Below are 21,863 nucleotides of genomic sequence, written 5' to 3' on the forward strand. Positions count from 1 at the left end.
AGCTAACATAGATATGTGTATATTGGTAGTAGAGAAATTCGTTGCCTAAAAAAGTAGAAGCGTGAAACTCAAGAAATCTTTCCAGGTAGCTTAACCCGGTGTTGCCAAATTATATAACTAGTTTCCAAGAGTTTTCAAACCTTTTCACCACATATCATAAAAAATAAAATTTTCAGATGGGAAAAATGAAAAAAAAAGACTCTACAAAGCATCACCGGATATTACCTGCGTTTGCAAAACTGTTTATACTTCCATTAACATAGAAGCAGACACCATAAGTCCATAACTCTGTCACCCTTGCTATTCACATTCCTCACCCTCTTCCCTTCTTTACTTTTCCTCCTCGTTATCCTCTCCTTTCCCTTCTCAACTTTTGCCGTCTCATTATCGACATTCCACACATTCTCCTTTCCCTTCTTGTTCACATTCTTCCTCTTTTTTTTGTTCAAAGTTTATGTTATGTTACTTTCGTTCTAAAACTTCAAGAAAAATCCGTAGCACTTTCATTTTCAGGTGATTGGAGAGCTATCTAATCCGGAAGAGAGAGTTACCGTAAACTGATGTAAATTTAAATTATTTCTGAATTTTTTTACTAATTTCTAAATCATCAAGTATAATAAAAAAAATAAAAAAAACCCATTAATTACCTTTCAAGACTAATGAAATTGGTTGTTAAGTTCTTAAAAAAACGTTGCTAAGTAGGAAAGACTACTAAATCGCATTATAGTTATTTATTTAATATTTTTTTAAAAAAAAATACATCTTATTCCCGCGCGATTGCATGTATCTCTTTCTCCAAAATACCCCTATAAAATTCTCCAAAAATACACAAGGTCCTCACTAAAATCAGCGTAATTATTCTAAATATTTGACCTCAGGGGCAACTCATTTACTTTTTCACATACTCCCGACGCATGCAAAATAGCTCGTCCCCTCATCTTCCCCTCTCACTCTTCTTCATCTTCATCTTCTTCGTCTGTAATTCTTTTACTCTTCACGATGAGGTTATCTGCGTGTGCAATTAACGCTGTTCGGAACTACTTTCTCCGGGAATGGAGAATTACGGAAGTAGTGAACGGCCGAGACCGGCCGTTCGTCCGCCGTATCTTGAAGAAGGTATTTTGGTTTCATTTTTCCCTTTCCAGAATTAATGATTAGTTATTCTTTTTAATCTTTTCTTTTTCCTTTAACAAGAAGATGAAGAATGAAGTAGTTGCATTCATAATTTGATATTGTTTACAGAATTGTTAGCAATTTTTCAAGCTGCACTTCTGATTTTGTTTCTTTTCCGATTTTTCTTCTATTTACCTCAGGAAGATGAAAAATTCATAAAGGAATCTGTCGTCACATGTTTCTGATAAAGTATTTATATAAAATGTAATTATGGATCAAAACCTTTGTTTCTCTGCGGATCACTTCAAATTTTTCAGTCTTTGGCCAAGATTAAAAAACGTAAGTGAATCACATTGGGACGCCATTGAGGAAGAAGATAGGTTAATTAACTGCACGGTTCATCTTTGTTGTTCTAGTTTGACTTTTGATATTTTCTTACAGAAACTCAATCCAGTGATTTCCATACGCCAAGAAATTGTTATTGTCATTGGATTATTCAACAATCACTAGTGAATTCTCATCGTATCATAAACTGTGAAAATTTCTTCCATCTCAAATCTTCAAATCCTCTCCCCTGGTCATATATATCTTGATATTCTTTTCTCCATATATTCACCATGATTGGATGACGATACAGGTTTACCTCTCTCTGGCTTTTGCTCTATCAAGTTTAGCATTTGGGTCCTACTTGAGTTGTAGCGGGGACATTGGAAGTTTATTTGTCGTGACCGGCGCTTCTATTACCACGATCTGCATTTATTTTGTGCCACCTTGGCACGAGGTATTGAATTCTTCCAACTTTCTTACCAAATTGTTTCATGCAAATTTGCCTTCCAGCTCTTCCGTTTCTTGTTTGCAGAAGAAAAGGACATGTCTCTTGATTGCTGGTTCATTCTTACTAGGTGCTTCAATTGGTCCTAGGCTCATTGACCCTTGGTATTATATTTTATTTCCTGTTTTAGATCTCATTTTGGGCTTGCTATTATTTCCTTCTCCCTCATTGAAACACAATTCTAATTCTTGAATACTAAAGCATGTATAACTCTGAAGTTGTCTAGTCAGTGAACTGCTGGGAATGTCTATGGCTTTTGCCTGTTTCTGGGCAGCATCCATGTGGACACAAAGCTTTCTTCTCCTCTGCTTTGTAGGCGTGGGCCTCTCTATCTTCGGGATCCCAATTGGGTTGCTTGCTGGTTCAGCAATTCCTGGTTACTACATTTCTTTTTGGACCTTCCTAGACGTAAGTAAGATTGGCCACAATTTATGTGAAACAAAATGGCGTTTGAAGTTGTATCTGAATGGTGTGTTCTTTTGGCAGCTATACGTCGCAAATCTGTACTTCATGCTGTATGTGGTAGCATATAGCCATGAGTTAGTGATAAATATTCGTCGAGGAGATGCCGACTATGTGAAGCATTCGGTTACACTCTTCACAGATGCACCTGCTGTCACACTTCACTTCATCAAAAGATTGGTATGCCTATTCTTCTTGTCCTCTATAAGTTCAAAATTTAAACAAAAAATAGTTCAAATTTTTTGTTTGTGCAGACGATAGAATCACTCTGGAGAAGGCTTTGGTTAGCTCCCACCTCTGATTGAAGGGCACAGACCAAGTCACATATATACATACACACGGGGAATTTTTCTGAAGATACTATAGATTTCATTTTTTCACGAATTCTCTGATATGGATTTCTTGGGATAAAAAGATATATATGGTTGAGATGTTACATTGTTGATTGACCTTTGTTTTTCTTTAGTAACAACTACCGTCGTTCCATTACATCCGCTTCTCGTTATTGTTAGACAAATTGGTCATGAAATACGCACCCCCCCCCCCCCCCCCCCCCCCCATCCTATATACCATTTATATATATATATATTAATAAGCACAACCCCCTTTACTATTTTTTTATTGTATTTGGTATCAGATTTGCAACTAACCAAGACTGTTACAAAAGTTGGTGCTAAAAACCGCGCCGGTTTTGAAAAACGTCTTTATTGACTTCTAGAGTTAAGATTTTACAAAACCGTAGTTAAAATTGCAACGGTTTGCAAAAGATCGTCGCTAAACTGGTTTTGGGCAGAAAAATATTTGGTGGCAGACAGGATATTAGGTGGAAGGTGGTTTTGTTGAATAAAATGAAAGGTAGAAGATATGTTCAGACTGAACGCGTTTTTTATACGCGTTTTCACATGAATGAATAATTCTATTTATAGCGCTCCTCCTCTCATTCAGAAATCATCCATTCATCGGCTTCTTTTCTCATCTTATAGCATTTGAGTGTTTAGTTCTATAATATTTGTGAGGTGTTTGTTCTCATGTATTAAGAGAGAGTGTGTTCTCTTTGGAAACACAGTGAGCGGTTGTACACGATAAAATATTATAGTAAAATTCTTTTCATCTTATTTGTTGTTTTACCCTAATAATTTTTAGTGTTTTTCATTTAATCTCGATATCTAATTTATTCTTTATTTTCATATTTACTATCTTAAGTTACCGCATATAAGACCGACATTGGTCTCCCTCAATTGGAATACGTCAGGATTTGGCAATGGTTTTGATAAACTGTCGCTAAGATCGTTAGGTTCCAATTAAACTGGACCGGTTTACCATTGCTACTTTCATCAACATAGTGACATGCTATTGAAGGTGGATTACAGATTCAATTGAGCAACTTACACATTCATCAAGTTACATCAGATTTTCTACTAGCGGTGCAAGCAGTCACAAGGCCAGAAGAGAACCTCAGTTACGTAGGTCCATAGCTACAGATATCAGAATTCTCCTGGATTCTCAAAGTGACATTAATTTTAGTCATATTTGGCGATCGACAAATGTTATTGCACATGCGATCGCTACTTTTGCTATTTCTTCCCCATCCCATTTTATGTGGGAGAATGAGAATTTTCCTCTATGGTTTCGTCTTATAAAGAATGACATATTAGCTTTTCAATAAATTACAAGATTTGACCGTAATATATATATATATTATTTAAAAGTAAATAATTTTTATATATTTTATATTGGAATATACTTGAACAAATTTAACCAACAATAGTTTGTAATTCATTAAAAAATGCTTATATATAAATTTATAAAAAAAATAAATGATAAATTAAAATAGTTAAATATTTTAAAAAATATACTAATTTTCTTTGAAAATGTGTCGTAATTTGTAAAAGTCTGTTTAGTTTCCGGAGACGCAGCTGCTCAACCAGACGAAAATTAATTATTAATTAAATTCTTAACATATCAAATTTCTTCCAATCGAATTCATCGGGTCAGCACAGCCACATCTCTCTTTTTCTCTCACACAAATTTCGCATTGTCTCACCACTTTCCCTTTGTCGCCTCTTCTTTTTAGTCTGAATTACAGTTACCAGATCGGAGATTCCGATTTGTTGAATGGCTTCGAAACGGATTTTGAAGGAGCTCAAGGATCTCCAGAAAGATCCACCGACTTCGTGTAGCGCTGGTACTCTTTCTTACCCTGTTTTTGTTTTAATTTTGTGTTTCATTTTTTGTATAGAGCGTTTCGGATGTTGATCTGTGGGTTTCCATGAAGAAATTTGACGCTTCGACTCTTACTAAGTGACCATGATGCATTAACAAGGATTAGGTGGAAGATTTGTTTTTCATGTTTGATTAGTTAACCGTTGGTGCTTACTAAATTGGTAGATCGGCATACAATTTTAAAATTGGAGAATCATTGAAACACTTCATATACTGTTTTTTTTCTCCATGAAATAGTGTATGAGTTGGCATTTTCATTCGTATGTTTTTACCAACAATTATTGATCGAGGTTGTAGGTGATAGTAAATATGTAAATGTTTTCTATAGATGGAGATGTTGACGTTCTTTTTGTTATTTTGACATTGGCAGGTCCAGTTGGGGAGGATATGTTTCACTGGCAAGCAACAATAATGGGGCCTCAAGATAGCCCTTATGCAGGAGGAGTTTTTCTAGTCACTATTCATTTCCCCCCTGATTATCCATTCAAACCTCCGAAGGTATGTGAATAGTAAATTTTCTTTAGAACGGTTGGTTCGAGCTTACAGAAGACGAGTACCTCAACCGCCATTCTGTATGGATTCTTTTATGGTTCTTTCTAGCATCACCTCTTGATTTAGTGTGTGCCAGGATTTTGTTGGAGAATAAGACAAAACAATTTATTTAATTGGGAGGCAATTTTGTGGATCCAGTCAGCTGAAGCTTTAGTATCGTATAAGAATATACATAAGAATATAGCTCTGTGGATGGCCATCATCTTTTTCGCATAATATTCCGAGTCTGACTATGTGTACAAGTTTTCGTACATTCGCTTTATCAAAGTTTGTGTGATTTTTCTGTATATGTTGTAACTGAGATTTAATACTTCCAGTGATTTTGACCCTCATCAAGATTTTTAGATGTCCCGCCAGTGTTTGTTACGGTTTGGCAGCGTGATTAGAGGTGTAATGAATTAAAAGAATATTTATATTTATGTGTTGCAGAAAATAGCTAGTGGATTCTTTTTGCATTTGTATTGTGAAAAAATAGATGCAGTAACTATAGTTCTCTTGGAGTCGACCGAAATAAAGAAAATATGCATTGTCCCTATATAAATGCAAATAATAACAATCGTAGAATATTGAGTTGATGCCATCAGAACAACAAAGTGAATGCTTTTGGCTGGTGCTGAGAACTAAGGTGATTAATGGATGGGGTAAATGTTTACTCCTGGCATTCCAGGTGAAAAATAACCATTAACCAGCGGTACTCTCCTGTCGGGCATTGCATAGCCGGTAGAATTCTTTGCATGTCTATTTTTGTTTTGAATCCCAGTTTTGTTTTAGCTTTTGTTAATCGGTAATCACAAAAACTAACAAATTCATTGATGGTCGTTTTTTGTATCAAGTTTGTTTTTAATTCCAGTTTATGATAGTTCCAACTGTCAGGGCTATCAACTACACCACGATGTTAATTTGTCTTTGCAGTGTTGCTTATAGAAAAGTTCATTTTCTCTGTATTTATTTTCGCAGGTGGCGTTCAGGACAAAAGTTTTTCACCCAAACATAAACAGCAATGGCAGTATTTGCCTTGATATCTTGAAGGAGCAGTGGAGTCCTGCCCTAACTATTTCTAAGGTTAATATCTTTGTCCGGAAACTTTTTTCTTATCACCTAACTTTCCTTATAGCGAACCGGAATTTCTTCTGAAATCATCCTAATTTCTACTGCCTTTTTTTCCCTATCTTACTCACAAGTGTGCACGCCGGTTAAAGCCCAACTTTGAATAATTGATCTCAGAGTTGGGACCTCCTTCTTGAACTGAGTTTGGGAAATTGTTTTTGTGGCTGACAAAAAACAAAAAGGGGCAACAATGAGATAGTGCTGCCAATTTTAGTATTGTCATATTAAGTCTTTTTTCTGTTAAAGAAAAATACTAATTTGCTAGCTATCTCCTTTTACACTGTAGGGATCTCGAGTTCTTTTCATTTAAGGTAGTTATTTGACTTGATTATATTCAGGTATTGCTCTCCATTTGCTCTCTTTTGACGGATCCAAATCCTGATGATCCACTGGTACCGGAAATCGCTCATATGTATAAGACGGACCGTGCCAAATATGAGCAAACTGCAAGGAGCTGGACTCAGAAATACGCAATGGGTTAGTGCCATCATCTGTAATGCCATGGCTTGAACTGTGTAGAAATTATATGCATTTTCTCCGTTCTTTGTATTGGACAAATGTACAATCCTAGCCTACTCTATTACCCTCTCTGTGGACAAAGGATCTGGTTGATTTTATGTTTTAACTTTTTCATTAATTACATATGGATTGGGAAGTTTGATTATGGCTATTGATCTAGTGTATTTCGGAGACGACCCGGGTAATTAAATAATTATATGAAGTTCATTGAACACTAATTCATTCTGTTTTAGTTTAAAAGATTCATTCGTTTTGAATGAAAATCATATTTGAACAGTATTTAACATTTTCTTGATCAAATTAGATATTACAAAGCTACTTTTTTTTCCCTACAAAAGTTACTATTAAAAGGATAAAATTTCATAAATCATGAACTTAGAAAGTAATTCATGTGAAGTTCGCGTTCATGTTAAGCTCGAAATGTTCAAACCTATTCACGAGTTTATTTGGACTATTGTTTGGATATTAAGATTTGAGCTCGAAACTTCTGAAAAGATTGAAATGTGTATATAATATATGTTAATATTATAGTAATAAAATCTTAAAGCACACGAACGAGTTGCGAACTATCAACAAAATAAATTTGAGCGCATTCGAGTTTGGTTCAAGTTCAAATACTAATAAAATATTTATCGTGTCGGTTCGAAAAGCTTACAAACTGGATTCATGTTTTGTTTACACTTCTAATTGACACATTTTCTGCACCCTTTTGGACGAACCAATTCGAATAATCGAGAATGTATAATTCCATAAATGTATAATATAGAGTCTGCGACTCAGAATATCGATTACATTTATAATTATAAAATTAGAAATTAGAAAAACACGTCGAAAAGTAAAGATGAATGTACAAATAATGGAATCGATACTGGAATAAAGGATTGAATATTACTATCATATTCAATTTTTAAAAAAGGAGTAATATTAGCTAAAAACGCGTAAAGGCTTGTCCGCGAACAAAACAAAATCTAATTGATGATTTTTACCGTTAAAGAAGAAACAGAGACATATTACTTCCGTGAGATTTGAATCGCTATGCATTGTATTACCATCAGTGGCTTGCTATGCATGCTTCCTACATGGATCTCAACCTAAGTTTTCATTTCTAAAATTATGGGTCATAACTTTTGAGTACATATTTATTTTAAGATATTTTTAATTTAATTTGTATGCATATAATTACCATTTAAATTTTTAAATGTAAAACAAATCATTTTTACTTGATTTAAAGAAAATATACAAAAATACAATGTTATTCATTAATATTTTTCAGTATTCTGAAAATCAGCCTATGAGGTGGTGTGAAAAAGTGTTGTCAGGCCGCATAAGCTAGCCTAGGCGGTCACCGAAAAATTCACAATAATGATATTGCATCCGAAGAACAGAATGATCACAATGATGCTATCGAGTTTGTGTCTAATGACAAACAAGTTGAAAATTACGAAGAAGTGGAGTGAAGTTGTGATATTCTATTATTTATGTAATTTTGAACACATATTTTATGTTATTTATTATGTTGATACCATGAAATCCGCCTGGTCCTAACCTAGGAAACCTAGGCGCTATATATTGGTCTGGTTCCCTACTAGGTCTAGCTCCCAGTGAATTTCAGAATCTTGATATTTTTTAAGTAATTTCAACAATTTAAAAAGCTATTTTAAATTATTTAAAATCACTCGATTCTCTTTTGCTACCAAATGGATCCATTATGTACCACTAAATTCGGAGTCCATGTTTCGTCTTCCATGCTAAACTCAGACTGTGATGAAAGCCTACCGAATAGTTTGAAAAATGTAAAATTTTTGCTCAAATTCGCGAACTAAAGCTCGAGCTCCGCTCAAAAGATTCGAACATATTCTCAAACTATTCGAACTATTGCTCGAAAATAAGTACATGAAATGATTGAAATTTATTTAACATATAATTATATTATATTAAAAAAATATATTACGGCTCGCAAACTATCGAACAAAATAATTTACACTCGAGTTCGGATCGAAAAAAAATTCAAACATATTCATACAAACCAAATATTTTTTGAACCTGCTTGGTTCGTATATAAAATGAGTTAATATTGTAATCGTTTAAAGGAAACAATTAGTTTAATGAAAAGAAGGAAAGTATGCAATTTCGATAGAAAAATAATTGAATATTATATGTTAATTGTGGAACAGTAATATTGAATTGAATTTGATGGTTTTTCATACTCTGATATATTATTTAATAGAATGTATAAATATAAATAATTTAAAATCAAACATGCATTGAGCTGGAGTTGTATTTTCGTGCTAAATTTGAGGGAAATTATATTGTTTAATAAATAGAGAGTTTTCCATCACAAAAATTACTCCAATATTACTCTGACTTGGGCCAATTGGGCTTTCAGTTTTAGTTTCATAATAGAAATCAATATGGGCTGGGTTTCAAAAAGAAATACAGATTGGGCTTTAAAGTGGGCTGAGAAAGGGATTGTTTATTCTGTAATCCACCCATTTCAGCTGACGGTCATGGTCCGATGAAGTAGAAATCAAAGGCTGAGAGAAAGCACCCCCCAACATCTTCTCCCGCGAGCGCCCCCGTGCCAGACCGTGATATACGATTCGTATTCTCCACAAAACACTTTCGAAATGATGAACATTTCGAAGCAGTGGGATTTTCCAGTGTCTGGATATGTATCGGAAACTTTTCATAATTTAGGAGTTTCAATGACTACCAGCAAAATGACTTTGAGGCGCGCCTCCCTCCTATGTTGCCTTGCCTGGGAATTGTTCTGTGTTTGGGAATTCCTCTGTATTTTAGCCGGATGGATGGTTGAAGGGAATATGCTGGTTAAATCTTTGAAGTTGTTGGATTTCTTTTTAAAGGTATATAGTCATTATTAAATGATTAGGATTATCTTCGTGTTATGCATATTTCTTCATGTTTGCAATCTTGTAAGGTAATTATAATTCCTTCTTCAGGCATGACATGTTTGACATTAATCTTATCTGCGTTATATATTTTTTTAGAGCAGAAATTAAGGAAGCTAGTGTATGCGCTGATAGAATTAGCTGGAGTTATTTCATAACCACACACAAAGAAGGATGCTTAAAATTCACTTTGCTCTAGCATATAAACGTTACCTACCCGCTGATTGAATTTTAGTATTAAAATGGTTCTGCTGGGAAGAATATATTGCTGGGTTGGATTGTGTATTTCAGGAAATTGAAGGAAATATGGTGGAAAGTGAAATGGGTTCTCCTTTGATTCGAAGGAGATGAGCTGGATGCATTAAGCTACGACCCTACGACCACAATTTTTTTAGGATAGATGTGGTTTGATATTTTGCTCTAGAATTTTATGGGTCTTTCATCCCAAGAAATCTGAGATGCTCTTGGGTGAATTTCTTACACTTGCATGCTGGATTTTTTAGTACAAAGTTTTATAATGTCGATAAGTGTCTTTTGCAGTTTATATTGTTTGCTTGTTCTATCTTGTGCTATTTGGTCGGCTGATTCTTTAAATTATATTTGGTAAGTAAATTTTATCTTAACTCCTTTTGGAGAATTTATGCCATTGATTCAGTCTATGGCTTCTTTCTTTCTTAGCCCCAATTGTGATGGGATTCCTGTGCTACATCATATAATCATATTTTGAAGCGTAACAAATTTCTAGCTGTGTTTATTGTTAGACACGCTCAAGTGCACCTTTCAGCAGTGTTGATTAGATGCAATTCACCAAGATTCCTGATGATCCGGTGCAGTCTGGTTTTATCAACAAGAAATGGTTCTGCAAAAATTATAGCATGTTTCAGAAAAAATTGTCTGATAATGAATTATTTTATCCTTAACATCGACGTAAAATTTTAATTCTCAATCTAGAGATTTTCACCATCTTATAACAGGTACTGTTGCATATTGCATGTCATGGTGAGAATAAGGAAAAAAAATTGTTGGGTTAAGTGTGCATGAGTGAGAGAAGTCTGAGATGATTGACCTCCTGAGAAGCTCTCGTGGTGAGAGAAGTACTCGGATGAGTGGCTTCCTGGGAAGCTCTCGTACATCAAGTTGTTGGCGCAACGTTGTATGATCTTGTTGACTATGTGGGTCGTAAAAGAGAGGGACATCAGACCTTAATGGGTAAGCTTTGTTGGAGACAATGTCATCAGCAAAGGAAAGGATAAAACTGTTTCTAAGGTGAGATGAGCACCAGTAGTAAGGTACGCTTCTTCCCGGACTCATGGGCCTAACAATCTAACCATGGATGTCCAAGTGAGTGCATATGGGGCTCTCTGTTGTTACAAGTATAGGCAAATAAAGTTGTGTTTTGGCTAACAATCATAGTTTTTTGTCTATCGATAAGCGTTTGATTTTAACTAAACAAATAAAGGGATAGAAAAGGCAGGGAATGAAGGGTGTTAACATAGTACACCTTGAACATGGGAGAAAGCCCAAGATCCAGCCAAGGTTTTGCTATGGCTTTAAACGCAATTTTGCTTGTGCATGGGAGCAGTTCCGCACTTGTTTGACAAATACATTGACCGTTACTTATTAATGCAACATTAAATTCCTTATGTGATTTTAATTTTCCCCTAAAAGTTTTTCTTCAATTGGACTTGTAATTTTTTTGGAGCAATATTAGTGCAGTCAAATATTTATTACTTGCTTTCATTTTTCAAAATGCGCTTTCTTTAGATTTGTAAATGAAATCTTATGGTTAGGAACTGGATTTGTTAATTTAATTGAAGTAAATTTTGTTCAGTTAAATTGTCTTTCTTTCCCTGCCTTTCCTTCTTTCATTCTTCTTTTAGGTATTCTTATTTCCTATTTACTGTAATGCGGCCGCCTCCCCCTCTAACGTGAAGATCCTTCTCTTTCCCCTCCTTCCCCTATCTTTGTTCTACATCTATTTATAAGAGCATGCCTAAATTCTTTCCAATTCAGCGTTATTTGACCCGTAGTGGATTTATGTTCATTTGCTTGGGTATAATCATGCAACGAGTGTCAGGTCATTTGTAAATTTTGTGTTTCGGATCTTGTTTTTCTATTTGAATTTATGGCACCCAAATTTAATGCTAAATTAGACTAAATGAATTTTCTTAGTAGGTTTCTTATCATGTTATTATATACTTTTCACACAAAGTTAATGTTTTTTCGCCGATTGTGATGCCGAGAACAATTTCCCGAAAAGGATAAAACATTGATCCAATTCAATTTATTATATTTTTGATTTACTTGTTTTGAAGATGAATTTTTATTCTTACTCTTAAGCACCAATTTGATCCTGCGAGGATATTATGGATGAGCATGGTGATGCGCATCTTTAGTTTACTAATTTTGTTTGCCAATTTTGCATTAGTTACTTGCACCAAAATGAGTTGTTTGATTAATTCGATTTAATTCTAGAATCTCTAATTTGGCTCTGTCTGTCGATTTCTTTGATATTTTAGTTTCATAAATTATCTATTTCATATATCTTGTATCACCAGTTTTAAAATCTTCAGCATTACTGTAGCTTATATAGTCTGTACATAGCTTTTTCAACGTCACCGTATGTTCGAAAGAGTTCATCACAAGCACTTTGGCTCACTGTGTTTTTGTTACCATTCTTCAGGAATGGATACTCTCTTAAATAATATGTTGTTTAATTATTGAGTGTAAACACCACTGTTTGTTTTGTTAAACATTTTTTCCAGATTTATTCTGCATCCTATTGCTAAAACTCTGTAAGTGGATGTTTCCCTGAGTACCTGATAGTTTTATATTTTCTGAATGCAGAAAGCTGATGCAGTATGCTTTATCGCATTAATTGAAGTATATTTCAAGCATATCCTTTCTGCTATATCTTTTCTTGTCATCTATGGAGGATGCATATTACAAAAGATCATGTACTAAGCGTGCCCAAATTATCGAGCTAGTCCATGAAGATAGGCTAAGCAATCTGCCTATAGATCTTCTCTATCACATTCTCTCGTTTCTCGATGCCAATGATGTTGTCCGGACCAGTGCGTTAGGAAATAATTGGAGGAACATATGGAGTTCGGTTCCTAGCTTGAAATTTGATTTCAATGTGTTTTTACTCCAGGATCCATATCTGCAGATGAGTTATTATGAGTGTTTATCAAAGTTTTGGGTATTCTTTTCCTGGACCTTCTTTATGAGACAGGCACCTCAAGTCACTAAGCTTCGTGTTTTGTGTCATTATTTTGACGTCGAACAATTTAATCTGTTGCTTGGTCTTTTTACTGCGCAAAATGTCAAAGAACTTGAGTTTGAGGCTAGATTTACTGTAGATGATTTTCCGTTCAGCGTTGGATTTTCTGAATCTTTGTCAGCAGTGAGGCGATATTATGACACAGCGTTTGGAAATTTGAAAAGTCTGCGATTGGTTACAGTTTATTTCAATGATGCTAAGATCACTGAGAAACTGTTTACCAATTGTGGTGTTCTGGAGAACTTATCTCTGGAATATTGTCGCATGCAGGCTCTCGAAGTTTTCAATATCTCAGCTCCAAACCTTAAGAAGTTCACGTTTTTGAATATGCGCCGTAATATATTCAGCCCACATTTATTTCACGGCAGGCTAATTATGCACACTCCAAACCTCGTGAACTTCTGTTATAATGGGCCAGTAATATGTTGGGAGTTCTCTAATACGTCATCTGTGAAGCATGCGGTGATTGAGGTGTCCTATGAGACGTTTATTGTACTGTATCAACCTAAATTGGCTGCAATGATCTCTGCTCTTAATTGTGCAAAAGATTTATCATTACCATCAATGGTTCCTCTGGTATGTATGCAATGGAACAAACATTTAGTGCTTTTGTCAATCAAGATTCGATGTAATAGTCTAACAAATGTTTTCTATAGCTCACTTTACAGCCATACTCTTGGTTGAGATTCTAAGGGTATTGCTAGCAGAGCAATATATGAGCATTTGCAGCATTTATGGTGGAATTATTTATTTGGTTGTTATTCACTTTTTTAGTGAGGCCATTTGACTTTCTTTTTAACTGTAATTTGGAATAGAAAGATAAAGGATAATGGTAGGTTGTGAAAACTGTAGACATATTGTTAAAAGAGTTTAGGGTCCTTTTGTCTTTGTACAACTGACTGAGTTTTTTTTATACTTACATAGTCCCTTATTGAGTTTAGTTTTTTTTTTTTTTTTGAAAAAATGTATCGTGCCTCATATGGGACTGAGTAGTATGCATGGATAATTAAACCAGTATTGTTCTTATTATTATAATCTGTTAGTCTGAATGTTCTAGAGAAATGAGATCATCATTGCTTTGAGTATTGATGTTAAGATTTGAACATGTGTTTTTTGACCAAAATTGTAGGCAAGAAAATTGTGCATATGTTCACATTTGTTGTCCAATCCGAACGTCTGCACTACCGACCAAATGATGGCTAGCAAAGTTTGAATTTGTGTTTGGCTTTCATATTTGAAGAGTTTGATATATATAGAGCTCATTTACTAGATATCTCATCCAAGCTTTTTAAGCATCTCAAGCTTAAGAGAGCAACTCAAGTGTGAAGAAAAATTGAATGTTATTTTATAATAAGTTTGAGAAATAATATTCTCGGTTATACTCGGGTTGGGATTGTGAAATATTGAGTGTTTTGTATACATTTGTAATTTTCTCCCTATCATGATCGTCATCGTTTCGGTGTATGACCCAACAACTGGTATAAGAGCTTTTTTGTAAACTTTCTTAGAATTCTGAGTATGTTATGTGGTTACAGTTTTGTCTGATTTTCCATATCAGAAAAGATTTTTTAGATTTTTTGCTAAGGCTCGAGAAGCGATGGCCGAAGATGATGGATCGGGACTAGGTATCAACAAGTTCGACGGGATAAAGTTTTCATTCTTGCAGTTACATATTAGAAATTATATGTATAGCAAGAAGTTGTAGCCATCAACAAATTACAAACTACATCTCGTGAAAAAATTATTCAACTTGAAAATAGAGAAGGTGTTTCGGTGGCTAAACAAATCAATGAATTCGACACGATTGTTTCTCAGCTAACATCAGTTGAAATAAATTTTGATGATGAGATTCGTGCACTATTTTTTTGGCGTTTTTACCAAAATAATTGGGAATCAATGCGACCTGCAGTTGGCAATTCTGTTGGCAAAAGATAACTACAATTCAATAATGTCAGATATCAAATTATTGTCGAAGAAGTTTGCATGATGGATTCAGGTGAATAGACATCATCAAGATCTGCTCTAAATCTCGAGAACATAGAAAGAGGCAGGAGTGGTGAAAAGAGTTCTAACAGATGTCACGGTAGATCCAAGTCAAGAAATGGAAAAGGAAAATCACTTTTGAAAAGAATTTGAATTGTTGGAGCTGTGGTGAAACTAGTCACTTGAATTCGACCTTTAGAAGTCCTTGGAAATTTATCTCTTGTTTTAACACGACTTGTCATAAGTTGATTAGGGCAGTGCTCAAAAAAGGGAATCTCATTCGTTTTTTTTGGGTGAAAAAAATTCTTTTGATTGAAACTCATCACATACCACATAAGCCTCAATAAAGCCAAACATACTATCTAAGTCCATGCCTTCCAGATTACCATGCCAGACGGTCTTACCTCCAGGCATGCATTGGTTTGAATTTTGCACTATCTGGTCACTGGGTTTAAGTTAGTGTTTCTGAGGAGTGGAGCAGTCTCTTGGTTTTAAAGAGGTAACAAACGATATTGCGACATCCTTCCACTATTTGGTGAGTTTTTACTTGTTGTGAAATCCCCTATTTCATATAGGAATGATCTAGCGGATTTTAATGCTAAGGCTACAGAGAAGAGAAAGAGGAATGAAATGAAAGGTCTCATGAATTCTCCCCTGGGACCTACCAATAAGGTACAACCACTTCTTCTCTGTCGTCGATCTTCAGGGTAATTCCAACATTCAATGGGATGTGTGTTCCAGAACAGCGTTAAATGACGTCGAATTGGGTGAGTTCAGCACTCTTTTAGGAGTCTTAGATACAGCTTGGTTGAGTTTGGGCACAGAGGATGTTCGGGTTTGGTTGGGGGAGTTTTCCGGTACTTTTTCTGTTAGTTCTTTTTACGCCTCCTTCTTTCCGGTTACCAACTTCCCTTTATTCATGTACTACTCTAACATATGGAAAGTATCTATCCCGCATATGGTTCAATTTTTCTCGTTGATCGTGGCTTTAGGAAAACTGCCGACTTGTGATGCTTTGCAAAAACGTTGGTCCAGCTACGCCTTATGCCCACAATGGTGTAGTGTAGGTCGGAAACAAGAAGAGAATCAAGACCATTTATTGTTGCATTGTCTTTCACGAGTGGTGTTTGGATCCAAGTTCTGCAAAAGTTGGGTTTTGAATGGACTCTTCCAAGATGGTCACAGGACTTGTTTTTTATGGAGCCAGGATTTCTTACCGGGAGAAGAATTGGGAGCTTTTGGTACTTCGTAGTTCATTGCATTTTTTTTGTCAATTTGGTTGGAGCGCAACAATAAAATATTCAAAGATAAATCAGAGTCAATGGACAACATTTGGGAGAAGATTTGATTCAGAGTTGCGACTTGGACGACAAAGATGCTAAAGTTTGATCATCTGCTTATCTCAAATATGATTAGGGATTGGAAATTTATTTGCTCCTGACGATAGTGTAGTTGTCGTGTTTCTTCCCTAAATTGTGAGGTGTCTTGCGGATTGCTCATCCGCTTTCCTTGTAAACTTATCTTTATTATAATAAAATCATAGTTTTCGATCATAAAAAATAAAAATAAAAAGCCAGGTTGATTCTTAGGTTATGGACTCAGGAGCTTCATTTCATACCACTGGTAATTGTGATGTATTCGATAATTACATCACTGGCGATTACAGAAAAGTTTTCCTGGCTCATGGAAAACCTTTGGAACTAGTTGGTATAAGTGATATCCGGATAAAGATGTCAAATTTATTGTCTGAAAAATCAACAAAGTAAACCATGTATCAAAATTGACACGCAATTTGATTTCAGTGGGACAACTCAATGACGAAAGCCATAATGTGACATTTGGTGATGGTCCCTTGAAAGTGAACAAATGAGCATCGATTGTTGCTTGAGGAAAGAAAACTGGAACACTTTATATGACTTCCAGTTGCAGAGATACATTAGTAGCTGTGGGTGCTGGAGCTAATTTAAGTTTATGGCATTATACCGGAAGCTATTAGAATTAAAGATCGTTGAACACAAACTATGTGAATGTTGTATATTTGGAAAGCAGAAAAATGTTAGTATTTCAAAAAACGGTTGAGAACTAAAAACAGCAAAGTTGGAGCTGGTTCATACTGATGTATGGGGCCCATGTCATGTGACATCCCTTGGAGGATTAGGATATTATGTTACATTTATCGACGATTCACAAAAGTATACATTTATATACGTTCTCAAACCAAAAGGTTCAATTTAGTTGGTTGGGCTGCCAATTAACCTGTCTGAACCCTGAAAACCCTGAATTCACCCCTTCTCCTACAATGGTTTATGATTTTAGTTACTTTATTGACTAGGCAACAACTTGCGAAGAGTAATCTAATCTATGAAGTTTTTTTCATTTCAGTTCTGAAAAAATCCAAACCAAACCCTTCCCTGTAGGGGAAATACATAAATATAAGAGAGCCATATCCCCTATATTTACTCTTTCTTTCTATAAATGATTTTTAGTGGTCATGTGTGTTCAGCGTATTGCCGTCTTTACTTTTTCTTTGTAAAATGACCGTCCATCAGTCTTATCCACATGTGTATTTCTCTTTTATATTTTACTCATTACTGTTAATTTGTCATATTTTGCTTGTTTTAGTATCTCTCTAGGGCTTGGAGTGGATGGGTGCGCCACTTACCAAATACAAGGTCCTTGAGGCTAGGTATGGTATATACTGCACGCTACGTAGAGGGGTTAATCAACTTACTCAAGCTGACACCCAATCTTGAAATACTTTCCATGAATTTCACTTGGGTAAGTGCTTTTAATTTTGCTTTGTCCTTGGGAAGTGATTTGTTGATGGTGGAGTCACATGCAATTGAGGTTGTGCAAGTGTGTGGTTCCCTTTTCACTGAGTTTATTTTACAATGGATAATAGATAATTGTTTCCTACACATACATAATTTGTTATTGTATATTGTTAAGCTTTTGAGCTTTTTTATTTTTGTCTCGACTCTTCTCACCTCCTTTGCGAGGCAAAGCTACCTGTAGGTTGGAGCTGCTTTTACTTCTGCCCAGCCCCTGAAACAAAATTTTAAAACTGTACCACCTGTTGTTTTGACCTTGGTTTCATCAATTATAGTATATTGTTCTCGATCTGATAATTGATGAGAAAAATTGTAACAACTGTTTTTATTGCTCATGTTTATATGAATGATTGATTCTACGTTGTAATAGCAGGGAAATCGGTATTTTTTTTCCTGGACAATAACTGCAGATCTGTAATTGTTGAACCAGCATGATGAATTTTCTGTTACTAATGATGATGAAATCTAGCTTTGCATGGTTATGTGCATGATGCCTGCATTCTGCTTGATATAATCATCTTTTGTGATAGGATGTCTTTACACGTATATTATGTTCCCAGAATGTACAAAACTAGGGGTGGGCATCAAGTTGGGTATCTTGAGTTCGCGGGTAGTAAATTTTGCTACTCGAACCGGGAAAAATTATTACTACCCGACTGGGTACCCAAAGTTTTTGGAACTTCAAATGTAACTCAATGTAACAAAGAAAGCCTTGATGCTATCTTGTCGTGCATTAACGCAGCTAAACACATTTCAAAATTATCAGAAATGATTTCACAAAGCTTCCTTCATTTAGTGTTATAAACCAGAACGTAAACCAGATCTACCATTCTAAAAGCATTTGCAAACATTAAATTCCTCCGACATGCATGTCCGTCAAGTCGTCCGACGAGTGCACTAAGAGTCTGTCAGAGAGAGCGACGGGTAGAGGTCGAGTCGCTTGTCAAGTGGAATTTGGAAAGCCTAACTCTGCACCAAAGTGAAATAACGAAGAATGGTATTGAGTTATCGACTAAAGTTAAAAAGTGTGAAAGAGTAAATGAAAAAAATATGTATGATGCGTAATTTACTTTATATGTTGGGTATCCGAACCTAATCTGGTACTAAATTTATTGTCCGAGACCAACCCGATACTAAATAGGTGGGTTCAGGGCTTTACTGAACCCGAAATTTTGAAAAATTAACTGACATGATGGGATTAGGGGTGGGTACGGTACCGTATACCGTACCGAAAATATCGGTATGGAATTTTTCCATACCGATACCGATACCGAAAATTCGGTATACCGAATTTTCGGTATGGAAAAATTTCATACCGGTACCGTACCAACACCGAAAACTTTGCCGGTATACCGAAAAATTGTCGGTATACCGAAAATGTTTTCGGTATATCGACATTTTTTCGGTATACCGAACTTAAATTTAAAAAAAAATAATAATAAAAAATTATTTTGAAAAAAAATATTTTATACCGATACCAAAAATTTCGGTACGGTATGATACCGTACCGAAATGTTCGGTATATCGATTTTTTCGGTAAGTTCGGTATTTTTTCGGTACGGTTTTCGGTATTTCGGTATTTTTTCCCACCCCTAGATGGGATTGGGTCTGGTACCCGAACTCGAACGGACAGCCTTATATGAAACTTAGAACCATGGGAAAAGAGGGGTATCTTTCCGGTTAGAAAAAATAAAAGGTAGTGTGTTGTAGTATGTGCTCTTGACCAGAAACGATAAGTGTATCTCTCACTTGTCTCGCTTATAAAGTTTGATAATTTGTTAAAGGAAGTGTGTTTTTAATTAGGCAACCTCAAAAAGATTCTTCTTGTTTTCACTTACAATATTTGATCATTTGTTAAAGGAAGTGTCTGTTTTTCACTAAGCAACCTCAAAAGATTCTACTTGTTCTTCAATTTTCCCTGCGAGCAAGATTATTAAATCATCTATCCTCAAATGAATGCATTTTACTTTGTTCATTTCCAGGGGTGTGAGTATGACTGGAAGTCCAGATATGTGGACTTGGCTTGTGTCTCACATCATCTCAAAGAGGTTCGGATTACAGGATCCCGCTATTCTGTAGTCTCGCTGGAGTTCGTGAAGTTTTTTCTCCAAAATGCAAAAGTTTTGGAGAAAATTCATATCAGCCAGGAGCAACAAGAGTTGGATCCAAAGGAATTTTATGCATTGCAAACGGTTAATGTAGCCTCTAAAACAGTTGCCTTATTCGTCACCTCTATTTCTGCTTCTGGACAAAGAAAGTGCTTCAATTTGAATTTAGGAAATTTCTGAAGATTGCTCAGGAACTACAAAATAAAGTTTAGTTTGAAAAGAACATCACAAGGTAAGGTACTATTGTCTGGACTCTCTTTATGCGATTAGTATGTAAATCGAAACTTCTAGTGCATAAACTCAATGTGCCATGTGTTAAGACATGTATCAGTAATAATTAACCTACTCACCTCAATTCAAATGGCAAACCAAGCTCTGAGATATCATTTACACTGTATCTAATAGCATGGAATATCGTTTACTCTGTATTCATTAAAAATACACAAGTATGCGCCCTGACAAGTATATCACTATCCTTGGTGTGTTTTAAAGGCTTGAGGCGTTTTTTAGCACATATTGTTGATAGTCATTGATTTTCGCTTGTAAATATATGAATATTTGTTTATTGTTATTCAAAACATTGTTTAATACATGAGGATGACAGGCAATAAAATTTTCTTGAGATACTTAAATTTATTGTGTATTATCTCTTAATGTGTCCCCGTATACAAAGGTGTGTGCCTCACCTTGTCCCTAAGCTCTATGATATCCATGCGTCTTGCCCTTTATCAACTTTGGTTTACACAAAAGGAGTCAGCTACTTTTATAAAACTAGGTAAATTACCATATCAATAATATAATAGGTTACTCATTTTGTGGCTTATACAACGAAAGAGGACGAGACTTAAGAGCAGAGGAAATGCGATACAAATCTATTATACGTATTTACTTATGCTGCTTGCTCTTATTTGAGGTAGTACTTTCGAGCAAGTTGGGATATATACACTACACGTGTTAGATATGGTTATTTTATTCTTGAATTACTTTTAAGTCTCAGATATAAATATGCTGCGTGTGAATGAATTTGTTTTGAAAGACGTACTCTACATGGAAATCATAGTGTGCTAAAATACTTCAATTTTCGTGCAGTGCTTGAAGGGAAACAATTTGAATCATGATTCATTGTCTCAAGCTCATCAATTAATCTGACATTGTGTCATAACTTTATTACTTTTGTGTGCAAGGAGAGAGACTGTTCCGGGATTTCTGTTGGATGGAGACGAACCTATAGCAGCATTGATGAAAAGATCGCAACGGATGGGCGGAGAAACAATGATCCCTGTTGTATGTCCGCACCTTCATTTCTCATTATGGACTTAGTTTGCATCCTTTTATGTTTGGTCTCAATAAACAAGCTCGAGTGTGTTGGTTAACTATCAAACACTCTTAAGCTAAGTTCGAGTGATGAGTGTTGGATGAGTTTATTATCAAAACATTGTGTTTGGATTGGCTACTTTCGGCAGAAAGTTGAACTTGGTGGACCTATATTCACTGGTATGTCAAATGGTTTGGTGGTATAGTTCTCAATCTTGAATATTAACTGATTACAGGTTAAGTTGACAGAAATCAGGTACTGACTACCTGTCATCTGGGCTTTTGTGGGTAAGCAAGTTTCACATAAATTTTTTCAAACATTTTATGTTCTTACTATCAATCGCTTCGTTGTTGAGGGTTATTTTAAAAAAACTTAGTTTGATCAAAGTTATTTTTCAAATTTTCCTTAAATTAAATTTATATATAAAAAACCCCGAGCAATTACGAGCGCTCGAATATGAAACTAATTCATCTGCATCAAATGCTATGAAGTAACTAGTATCTTTTTACGTAGTTAATTTAATATTTTTCATCATTATCTCTTTGGATCAGGAAACGTAAAAATTAGTTGGTTTCGAGTGTGAAATAATTTGTTGAAACTTGCTGGTGTTTATGGATTACATATAA

The 21,863-nt window shown here is 35.2% G+C and overlaps 3 protein-coding genes across 12 annotated transcripts; all 3 read left to right on the top strand.

Annotated features, from left to right (window-relative positions):
* The first annotated feature begins 991 nt into the window (after positions 1 to 991).
* LOC142526266 (bax inhibitor 1-like) lies at positions 992 to 2,784 on the top strand. Its single transcript, XM_075630529.1, has 6 exons — positions 992 to 1,116; positions 1,751 to 1,894; positions 1,973 to 2,049; positions 2,164 to 2,353; positions 2,432 to 2,587; positions 2,662 to 2,784. Exons 1-6 carry the CDS (start codon positions 1,000 to 1,002, stop codon positions 2,710 to 2,712), a joined length of 735 nt encoding a protein of 244 aa, XP_075486644.1. The 5' UTR covers positions 992 to 999; the 3' UTR covers positions 2,713 to 2,784.
* A 1,590-nt stretch (positions 2,785 to 4,374) lies between these two features.
* On the top strand, positions 4,375 to 6,953 carry LOC142526920 (ubiquitin-conjugating enzyme E2 28-like). The gene is made up of 4 exons (XM_075631585.1): positions 4,375 to 4,592; positions 5,001 to 5,128; positions 6,140 to 6,244; positions 6,628 to 6,953. The coding sequence occupies exons 1-4, from the start codon at positions 4,523 to 4,525 to the stop codon at positions 6,769 to 6,771; spliced, it is 447 nt and encodes a 148-aa protein (XP_075487700.1). The 5' UTR covers positions 4,375 to 4,522; the 3' UTR covers positions 6,772 to 6,953.
* A 2,359-nt stretch (positions 6,954 to 9,312) lies between these two features.
* On the top strand, positions 9,313 to 21,441 carry LOC142528097 (F-box/FBD/LRR-repeat protein At3g26920-like). 10 transcript variants are annotated; one of them, XM_075633160.1, is made up of 6 exons: positions 9,313 to 10,554; positions 10,692 to 11,006; positions 12,565 to 13,576; positions 17,606 to 17,761; positions 19,797 to 20,154; positions 21,107 to 21,441. In XM_075633160.1, exons 3-5 carry the CDS (start codon positions 12,647 to 12,649, stop codon positions 20,100 to 20,102), a joined length of 1,392 nt encoding a protein of 463 aa, XP_075489275.1. In that variant the 5' UTR covers positions 9,313 to 10,554; positions 10,692 to 11,006; positions 12,565 to 12,646; the 3' UTR covers positions 20,103 to 20,154; positions 21,107 to 21,441. The 10 variants fall into 10 exon arrangements, with proteins under 10 accessions (XP_075489275.1, XP_075489276.1, XP_075489277.1 ...); XM_075633161.1 differs by having other exon boundaries at positions 9,313 to 9,672; positions 9,817 to 11,006; XM_075633162.1 differs by having other exon boundaries at positions 9,313 to 9,672; positions 9,822 to 11,006.
* The last annotated feature ends 422 nt before the right edge of the window (positions 21,442 to 21,863 follow it).

This window comes from Primulina tabacum, chromosome 15 (genome assembly GCF_025594145.1).
Source record: "Primulina tabacum isolate GXHZ01 chromosome 15, ASM2559414v2, whole genome shotgun sequence".
Lineage (NCBI taxonomy): Eukaryota > Viridiplantae > Streptophyta > Magnoliopsida > Lamiales > Gesneriaceae > Primulina > Primulina tabacum.

Bases quoted from the DNA above. Each gene is read 5' to 3' on its own strand.
- LOC142526266 (XM_075630529.1), top strand. From the start codon at position 1,000: ATGAGGTTATCTGCGTGTGCAATTAACGCTGTTCGGAACTACTTTCTC. The intron at 2,050-2,163 runs GTATTATATTTT...ATAACTCTGAAG, and splicing joins CCTAGGCTCATTGACCCTTG to TTGTCTAGTCAGTGAACTGC. The intron at 2,354-2,431 runs GTAAGTAAGATT...TTCTTTTGGCAG, and splicing joins CTTTTTGGACCTTCCTAGAC to CTATACGTCGCAAATCTGTA.
- LOC142528097 (XM_075633163.1), top strand. From the start codon at position 12,647: ATGGAGGATGCATATTACAAAAGATCATGTACTAAGCGTGCCCAAATT. The intron at 13,577-17,605 runs GTATGTATGCAA...TGCTTGTTTTAG, and splicing joins TACCATCAATGGTTCCTCTG to TATCTCTCTAGGGCTTGGAG. The intron at 17,762-19,796 runs GTAAGTGCTTTT...GTTCATTTCCAG, and splicing joins TTTCCATGAATTTCACTTGG to GGGTGTGAGTATGACTGGAA.
- LOC142526920 (XM_075631585.1), top strand. From the start codon at position 4,523: ATGGCTTCGAAACGGATTTTGAAGGAGCTCAAGGATCTCCAGAAAGAT. The intron at 4,593-5,000 runs GTACTCTTTCTT...TGACATTGGCAG, and splicing joins ACCGACTTCGTGTAGCGCTG to GTCCAGTTGGGGAGGATATG. The intron at 5,129-6,139 runs GTATGTGAATAG...TTATTTTCGCAG, and splicing joins ATCCATTCAAACCTCCGAAG to GTGGCGTTCAGGACAAAAGT.